Here is a 9415-nt window from a genome sequence, read left to right as displayed (position 1 = left end):
ATATATATATACCTACTATATATACCTACTGCTCTCAGCAATCGGGAGTTAGTGAGCCTACTGTTCTTCGAGACACAAAGCACAAAGCGTGTATCATGAATCTGTTTATCCTCCTAAAGAGTATTTTTTCATTTACTAGTTTAGTAATGTATTAATAAAATATTAGGCATACCAAAGACAACAAAAGTTGTGTATGTCTCAACTTACGAGACAAGGTATTTCATTACAAGTAAACTCAAATCCACCCACCCAATGGCATTTTTCCGCTCACTCCTGAATGTTGACACTTTACCACAAAGTGGTTGTTCCCCTGGAACTGATTTATCTGTGCGAGCAAGTATCAAGACTGACCTATTTTCGACATTGACTACTGTGCCAGTCTACATGATTTGTATGCGTAAGGTTATAAGGCTAGTCAGACCTATATGAACAATGTTTATTTGAGAAAAACATAGTTTGTTCATCGGTGGATATTAACTGATTAGGACTACTCAATGCAGATTGTTGTTACTCGTCTTTACATTCACATTTGAGCATACCTATATCCCTATGTTGTTAGCACTGCTAGGCTCTGTTAGGACACAGCCAGACAGAGAACCATTAACAGACTTTACATTTGACATTTATGATAAAGTTTGTTGTAGACAATAAATAAAAGACACAGTCAAAAAGCACTACGTAATGCTATGATTGCGTCAGAACTCGGTATGCCAATCAAAGCATCCCATTTTGGGCGGACAATTTGAACATACCAAACTGCAGCTCGCTGATTGGCCAATGGAAACGTCAGTCACAGGGTAATCGTCACACATAATAAGATACTGTATTTTAGTTCCAGTGGCTTTTGTTGATTGAAAATTTATTATCGACCTCATCTACAAACTTATTTACGGCACTGTCAGCCATTCGGTCGAAACGACACCAAAACATAGTAAGATTTAAGTGTCGGTGTTAAGCCCGAAAGAGGGGATTTCTATTCTGGACTCAAGCCTTTGATTGGTTGCTTTCATGCACGTACGCACGAGGGGCGTGAGCGTTACGAACATCAACAAAAGAGAGAGAAAGAAAGGAGAGACAAGAAGGAATAGCTCTCCGCTGGAGCATACACAACAGATATGAGGATTTAATTCGCAAAATCAGGTAGAGTGAATCTTTTAAGTTTTATTAAAATTACACTTTATTACATACTACACGCGTATTTACTGAACTATATTTGCGTTATTTTGCCAGCAGAAAGAGAAAGAGAAAAGCAGACGAACGTAAACGGTCGACAATAGGACGTTCATTTGGCAACAGCCTTCATTAACAAAAGCTAGTGTTGGTCGAAAGTGAATAATAATGTGTCTGTTTTTCTTTTACATATATTTTTCCATCACACAATTTCGACTAAGCTCGTACAGGAACGACATAAATGGTATTCAAGTATATCTTCTAGTCTCTGTCTCTGTAGCATATAGTGGAATTTAGCGAGTGAGTGAGTCCTTTTTCTTATCATGGTTTCATGTTTAAAATAGATATTTTACATACGTGAGCACGTATGATTTTCTTCATGAGATGTTGTTTGTTGGAATCTCCTGGATCCGACTCCAGTTGACCTTTTTTCTAAACCACGGTAAACATATAAAGCATATAAAAAACCATCAGAATCACGTTTTGTTAGGGTTAATTACATTGTTGCTGCGCTGTCATAAAAACTGTATTTTTTCTTTTAATAATTGTGTTTTACATTATGATTTGATAGAGCTTTAACGTTTGAGGAATAAAAAAGCAGCCCCTCCCCCGCCCAGGCCAGGGAGGATTTAAAACGTTAGCTAGCTGCGGTTAACGTTAGCGTCCTCCGACACCTGCGAGTAAAATGATGAAACTGAGGACTTCCAGTCCTGTGGCTTGTATTTGTGAGTGTTGTAGGTTGTTTATTAACAGACAGAACCTTGAAAAGTAGTTGTTTTTCGACCAGAGGACGGAAGGCGTCAACCAGAGGAAATTTGACACCGGAGCCCAGCTGAGGGAAGTGGGCTGGGCTTTGAGCTGTGACCCCAGTTAGCGAATATATACCAGTGATATACAGTATCGTAACTATTCAACAGAAATAGAAAATCACCTTTTTTTTCCAAATACGGATGAATACCGAAATTGTAACATTATAACAGTTGCCCAGACATTATATAAAGTTGATATTTTGTCTGAGATATATTTTATTTTACAGTCCCTAAATAGCTGTGAAAGAAAAGGGGTATGTTGTTACAGTGATTGATATTATATTGTATTTCTCACTTGGGATTAAATAATGATTATTGTAGTTACAGAGTAAGTGGATTACTTTTATAATTGGTCAATTAATAGTTTGGCCTACAAGGGTCAGAAAGACTTTAAAAGTGCCCATCTCAAACATTTCAGAGCACCTGGTGATGGCTTTAGGTCAGATCCCAAAATCCAAATATAATACATTTATAATTGCATAAACCAGAAACTGGAGAATGTTACATGTAATTGATTTGGTAAATATTCCAACAGCCACTTGATTTATCAGAGTTTCTAATGATTAATTCTGGTAGTCCAGACCTTTCTACTCATTTATGAGAATTAGTGAACATATTTTGGGGGGTAGTTAACATTGTAAAAGATAAACATGAAAACACACTTATCTGAGACAAGCTCCATTGTCACAGTCATTTTATAAAGATGTTTTCAGTGAAATACAGTGGCATAGAGCTTGTGAAACTGGTGATAGGCACTTTATTACAAAGTCAGAAAAGTGTCATCTAAGACACTCCATAAACACTGCAAATCAATATGGATTACAGGTGTGATTTTTCTTGCATGAAGGTTATGATTTAAAGCTGAATCTTGGTGCTTTCTTGTTTTGCAGTGTAAATACTCTGGTGAAAAGTAGAGGTCACTTCTTCCAGTGCCAGCTGAGACATGGACGCTTTCAAGCTCATGAAGGAGCTGCGAGTAAATTATGAGCAGGAGGTTTATTATCTCCCTAAAGAGACGGGACTGAGCCTAATCGAATCCACAACACAGGTGAGGACATTTGCCAAAGAACTGATCATTGATCCACAGTAGATTAAGTAAATGGGACATCTCTTCTCCTTTCAGTGTTGTGACAGACAAACCAGGTTAATCACCAGCATGTCTTATTTTACAGGATGACAGTCGGATCTCAGCCAAGTGCAGAGATGCCAAAGTGGAGGACCTGTGGAGTCTGACCAGCTTCTTTGGTTACAGCACACAGACCTTCGTCCTGGCTGTTAACCTGCTGGACAGATTCCTGGCCATGATGAGGGTACGATATGCTTTCACCTGATAGGACCAGACACAGGACACTTTAGCTTTCATTTTTCAGGGTGTGGTAACACATTTTGACTGCTTGTATGGTTTGCAAAAGTCTGTAGTATTGGTGCCAGTGCAACAGCAAAAGTAGTAGTATCTGATCAATGTGGTGTGTGTGGATTCAGCTTTAAATTATATGTGCACTAAAAGAAGTACAGGATTTTTTCAAAACAGTATTCTTCATTGGTACACTAAATAATCTTGTTACTTTTTAGTTGTTTTTTTTTGTCTTGTTGGTGAATCTCTTATTTCCTACTTACTCAATCACTTCTTCATGAAACATAAATTCAGTGTAGCGAGTAAAATGCTTAATTTAATGATAATCAATGCAGATCTTGTGATGTTCTCAGCAGCCTGAAGTGGCCTTTAATAAACCGTCACATCGTTTCTGATGTAAAAACAAGAAGTTCTTACTCAGCAAGTAATATTCAAACTGTTTCTAACTCACCTCTCACCCCCCCTCAGATCCAGCCAAAGCACCTATCCTGCATCAGCCTCAGCTGCCTCCACATGGCAGCCAAAGTGACAGAGGAAGAGTGCAACCTGACCCCCACCGATGAGCTCATCCGCATTGGACAGTGCAGGTTCACAGTGTCCGACCTCGGCCGCATGGAGAAGATTGTCGCTGAGAAGCTTAATTTCAAATCCAAAGCCATCACTGCCTTAACCTTTCTGCACCTGTACCACCAGATTACATGCTCACACTCCATGGACAGGTGAGACAATCATGTACAGCAAATTATGTGCATCTTAACATTTCTGATTGATTTATTTCACCTCATTTATATGTAAACCATGACATACGTATCAGTGTACTATAAACATCAACATTTAGTCCGTTTTATTCTTTCGTCTGTGTCAGCTTCAAACACATTAAGTTTTTTTCTGAATTTTCTGAGTTTGAAGTTTCTTACTGAGGCATATTCAGGAATTTTGTCACATATCCGTACCTCGACCAAAAAGAGTTCAAGTTTTCCACTGATTTGAGTGGTGGAGCTTCTCCACTGCACTACTTATTTGTCACAGTAGCTCCACTTTATGTAGGGCAGCAGTCAACTATCAGCCTACTTCACTGTCTGACTGAAGTGCACTGATAAGATTTGTTGTCTGCTGCTGCTGGCACCAACACCTCACGCTTACATAACTCTGGCATATTGTTTGTAATCTGCTTAGCTGCACTTTGGTTCAACATTCTGCAGCACATACAGTTTACGTCATTGTTTTGTTTTCCACAGTATTTTCAGTGTCAGGGCTCTCAGAAGGTCTTAACAATCTTGTGATGAGTTAGTTGTTAATTTCATTTGTCTTATTTTCCAGTTTGTTTTAAAAAGTGTAGTTTAAGAGTTGATGACAGTTGATTCTGTCCTTCTGGGAAACACCACCGACCTGGAAACACACTTTAACCTGACTGTGTGTGTCTGTGTGAACAGGAAGGAGACTCTGAACCTGGAGAAGCTGGAGGCTCAGCTCAAAGCCTGTCTGTGCCGGATCTCCTTCTCTAAAGCAAAGGTAGGAATGCTCTGCAGGGGTCAAAGGACAACTGGACAGCAGCCCAGCAGTCTAATACGTTGCTCAGAAATCAGTGTTGTTATGTTGTTGTTAGTTTGACATAAAAACTGTTTCTGTTTCTTCCTCCCTTTCTGTCTGTCCATCTAGCCCTCCGTCCTAGCCTTGTCTCTTCTGAGGCAGGAGATTGAAGCCATTCAGTCAGAGGACATGTTGGAAATAGCCTATCACATCCAGAGACACCTGAAGGTAAACAACACACTGCATGACTTCACTATACAACAGCTCATCCAGTGAGGGAGAGAACACCTGTGGAAACCTAATGTAATGGAGACTCAAAAAAAGACACAATAGAGGCAACATCGCTCACAACAGCAAGTCAGAGCAAATTAATTTTAGAGAAAACGAGAGTCCAAAGGTTTACTGACAGGACTTTGGTGGTTTCATAAAAGCTTAATGAACTGTTGGTATCAGCTCACAATTTCCTGGATCAGCTGCAAACAGGAAACGTTTTGGGGACCTGTTGAGACAAAATTCAACAGACAATAACATGGCAAACAGTTTGATTAACCAGCCATGCAGCCTAAAGGCTTATTACTTCAAGGGGAGATTCCAGCTTCTGGCTGAGTGGAAGAGAAGTGAACACAATGCTGAATGGATATGTAATCATATTCTGAACGGCAGCAGTAGTATGTGGGTGTTTATTCATTCTCAGCTTGGTTCTGGCCCAAAGTATTTTTTCTCTGTCAACAGCTGTGGTTATGTAATCTCAACTTTGAATTATTTTCCTGTCATATTTATATGTGGAAATTTAGGACTGGTGTAAGGGCGGGTCTTTAGTTTGGATGTAATGTATGAAATTTTACTGCTTTACTTAAATCTGAAAAAATAGTGTATTGGATTTATATTGAGGTCAGGATTATTTCAGATCTTGGTATGTTCCTGCCACAGTGATACAGCTGGTCTCCTGGATGTTTGTCTTTCCAACCCTCCCCCTTTCAAACACTTTAAAGTTCAGGTGTTACATGACCAGCTGATCAGGTTTCAGCACAAACCTACAGAGGGTGTTTTAACCTGGTTTCTCTGAACCTCCTAAGCCAGATACAGAATCCAGGCTTCTGTTTACAGTCACTATTCTGTTGTGTTAAGTAAATGTTTTATTTTAAATACACTGATGTCAGTTAATGTCCAGGGCAGAGGGCCAAACAGCTCAACTGAATTGCTGTGTTGTTTGGTTTCAGATTGCTGATGGTGAGCTGCTGCTGTGGAGTGAACGTGTGGCTCAGTGTCTGTCAGACTACGCCTCCCCTGAATGCAGCAAACCCAACCACAGGAAGCTGCAGTGGATAGTGTCGCGGCGGACAGCCCAGAACCTGCACAGCTACCGGAGCATCCCTGAGCTGCCCACCATCCCTGAAGGAGGCTGGGATGAGAGTGAGAGGTCAGAGCCCCACACACACCCGAGCAACATAATAACACTGTCAGAGCCGCAAACACGCCTGAGCAAGGCTCTATAACTGACTGATAAGGAAGTGATAATGATAAATAACAATGTTTCACATAAGATTCAATGTAAATACACACAGTCCCTGAGAAAAAGAGGGATGCAAATATTGATCCTGGGATTTTATGAATCAGCATTAAATCATTCAGCTAAAATATTAAAAATCACAATCAATTGGAACATTTTTTTTTTCTTTTTCATTAACGGGAACCAACACGGAATCAGGTGTGTGTTACTGATAATGTATGTTTTCACTTGTTTCCATAGTTATATTTCCTTGTTTAACAAAACAGTCAAAGTTCTCAATCCAAATAAAATAACAAAAGCATGAGTTAAATCATAAAATATCTTAGGTAAAAAAAAAAGAATCTGACCAAGCCAATGTTGGGAAGCAAACACACTTCAGGCAGAGCTCACAGTACTGTGCTTCACACCAAGCTTCAACTATCAGACTCAGCTGGTGAACTGAGCAATGAAGTATTGGATTCAGTTTCATGCTGGTGCAGATGACGTCATGTGACGCCTCACACCCAGTGAATACCAAACACTCCTAAAACATCACAGGTATTCAAAATTAAAAGGAACCAGGCAACACCCATGTGTCACCATACACACTACATGTTTCAGTTTCGACAGCAACGCAACCCTGATTTAAAAAAAGTCTCCTCCTAACTCTTCTACACAATCCAGTTAGTTTAACAGAAATGAACAGAAGTTACAAGGAGACTTCATGTTACTGGTACAGATCAACTCAACGTGTCACTTCTTTCAAATCTTTACAAGTTAATTGTATTAATCAGGGTTGAAGTTTTTGCCCAGGAGAGTGTTGTAAGAGTTACAGATTAAATGAGAGAGAACACTCCTCTGAGGCAACCAGCTGTGCAGCAACACACACCTTCTGTTGTGTTGTAACAACGTCTCTCTCACACACACACACACACACACACACACTCTGAGTGTCTGAGCTTGTTATGGCCTCTCATAACTCCTAGCACTGTATAATGGGATGTGTGCGAGTCACTGGTCACGTCCCACTGACAGAGACGTTTCCATGACGTCACACAGTCAGAGTGCCTCACCTTTACGCAACATGGAACTTCTGGAAAAGTTTTTTGTGAGTCAGTTTGTAAAAAGAAAACAAAAGCAGGAACCAAACATGGAGACTTTTCTCAGCTGATTCTTGCAAACAGGAATCATTAATCCACAGAGCAGCTCAGTCCAATGAAAACCATTTTTGTAATGACATTACATTTGACACCTGAAAATTAAGCAGGGAGTCAGCAGATGTTAACAGACTGACAGCAGCCGACTCGGACTTGTCACAAGTCAAAATAAGAGATCAGCTGATGAAAAGTCATTTTGAAATAGAGGAACTGTTCTCTTTCACTTTTTTTTTTTCTTGCTACATCATGTGAACTGTGTCTTCATCTGTCCCAGTATGACATAAATGTTACCAAGCTCAGGAATTATTATATCCTCAGAGGGAAAAGTAATACTCATTTATCACTATCCATCCATCCATATTTATTTCTTCATAATTTATTGTTTCTTTATTCATATCTTTATATATACCTGGGGCTGACTGAACTCTGAAGTCTATCCTGCTGTGTGTATGTGATTGTATCCTGACGGTGTCTCTCTCTGTCTCTCCAGTGAGGATTCATGTGAGGATGTGATGAGTTCAGGTGAAGAGTCCCTCAGCAGTTCTCTTGGCAGCGACGCTGAAGGGCCCTTCTTCCCTCTGCACTTCCGCTGCCAAAAACACAGCAGACACCTCCACGCCTGAAGCCACTGCCGTGCCGTGCCTCATCATCTCGACCCTCTCCCTCTAACCCTATTACCTGATGTCTGTTAATTTATTGTTTAATAAGCCTTGGTGCTGGTGGAGAGTCACACAACTGGCAGCTGAACAGTCCAGACTCTTCTGGTAGATTTGGTAGATTTTAGTTTATAGAAGTGTTGGTGCATGTTTAAATGTCACATTCCAGGGTGCAAGATTTTAAGGACATAGAAGTGATATTTAGCAGATAAACTCTGGTTGACTCACTGCAGTGGTTGGTCTTGAAGGAGCTTGCCGACACCGCAGTTGGACACTTGACTGTCAGATCAGACCAGAAACAGTTCTCATTGTTGACAAGAAGATAATTTGCTAAAATGTGGTGTTTATTTAATAGAATGTTTTTTGGCTGTTATTAATGTAAGACTGTTTTTCTTAAGGGTAAGGAGGAGTTCCTCCTTTGTACAGAGGCTGAGTGGCCATTGTCGCATTGTCTTGTGTGGTTATGAGAGAAAAAGACTGATGGGATTTTAAACTGTTATCTTCACTTTGCCATTACATGATGAACACAGATGGAGTTTTCAGTTACCCTGAGATGGTCATTAAGCCCTCATCACCACTTAACTGTGTTTTTTTGTTTTTGGGCTAACAGGCTTGGAAACTACATTGGAGCATTGTTTGTCATTTCTCAAGATAACCGTCTCCAAATCTGACTGAAAGCCACACGACTGCAGCTGCTCTGATCCTCTAGAAAAGTTTACTTTGCACAATTTTCTTTTGATCTAAGTTCAAGTGTTAAATGGTGAAACTGAGGGTTGGAGTTTGTGTCTGAAGGGAAACTAATGTGTTAGCAATGTTTTTATTTGCAGCATCACTGAGTTTACAGCAGGTTTTCCTTCAGACTGACACCACAGGGCATTCAGAAAAAAACATTTAATAAGTGTGTAAAAGTGTGTTTGTGGGTGTGTATATGTGTGAACCTGGTTTAAATTTAAAGTTGCCAATTTTAGGATGTAGCATAAAAAAGTCTTTAGTGTTCAGAGAGAATGTTGAATGGAACTAAATAATGCTGACCAAGTGTCAAAAAGAGTCTAAAAAATGTTAAAAATGTTAAAAAAATATGTTAATACAAAAACATGTAAAACTGTAAATCATGTACAAAAAAATCTGTTAATAGTTCTTTGTAGATATTAAGTTATTTATTATTTTTTGTCACCTGTACTGAAAAAGAAAATCTTATAAAAATGTTATTTTTAACCTTTTGTCAGTGTTTTTCTTCCATCATGTCTGAA

At 39.5% G+C, this 9415-nt stretch overlaps 1 protein-coding gene across 1 annotated transcript; it reads left to right on the top strand.

Moving 5' to 3' along the window:
- Positions 1-990: 990 nt before the first annotated feature.
- ccng2 (cyclin G2) lies at positions 991-9380 on the top strand. The gene is made up of 8 exons (XM_071466494.1): positions 991-1140; positions 2870-3027; positions 3152-3289; positions 3802-4052; positions 4767-4845; positions 4993-5091; positions 6084-6283; positions 8000-9380. The coding sequence occupies exons 2-8, from the start codon at positions 2923-2925 to the stop codon at positions 8130-8132; spliced, it is 1005 nt and encodes a 334-aa protein (XP_071322595.1). The 5' UTR covers positions 991-1140; positions 2870-2922; the 3' UTR covers positions 8133-9380.
- The last annotated feature ends 35 nt before the right edge of the window (positions 9381-9415 follow it).

This window comes from Trachinotus anak, unplaced genomic scaffold (assembly GCF_046630095.1).
Source record: "Trachinotus anak isolate AG129_WGS33_773 ecotype Australia unplaced genomic scaffold, CSIRO_AGI_Tana_v1 ptg000028l, whole genome shotgun sequence".
In the NCBI taxonomy this organism is placed as follows: Eukaryota; Metazoa; Chordata; class Actinopteri; order Carangiformes; family Carangidae; genus Trachinotus; species Trachinotus anak.
The sequence above is the reverse complement of the archived record's forward strand: the minus strand, read 5'-3'. Positions and strand labels throughout refer to the sequence as shown.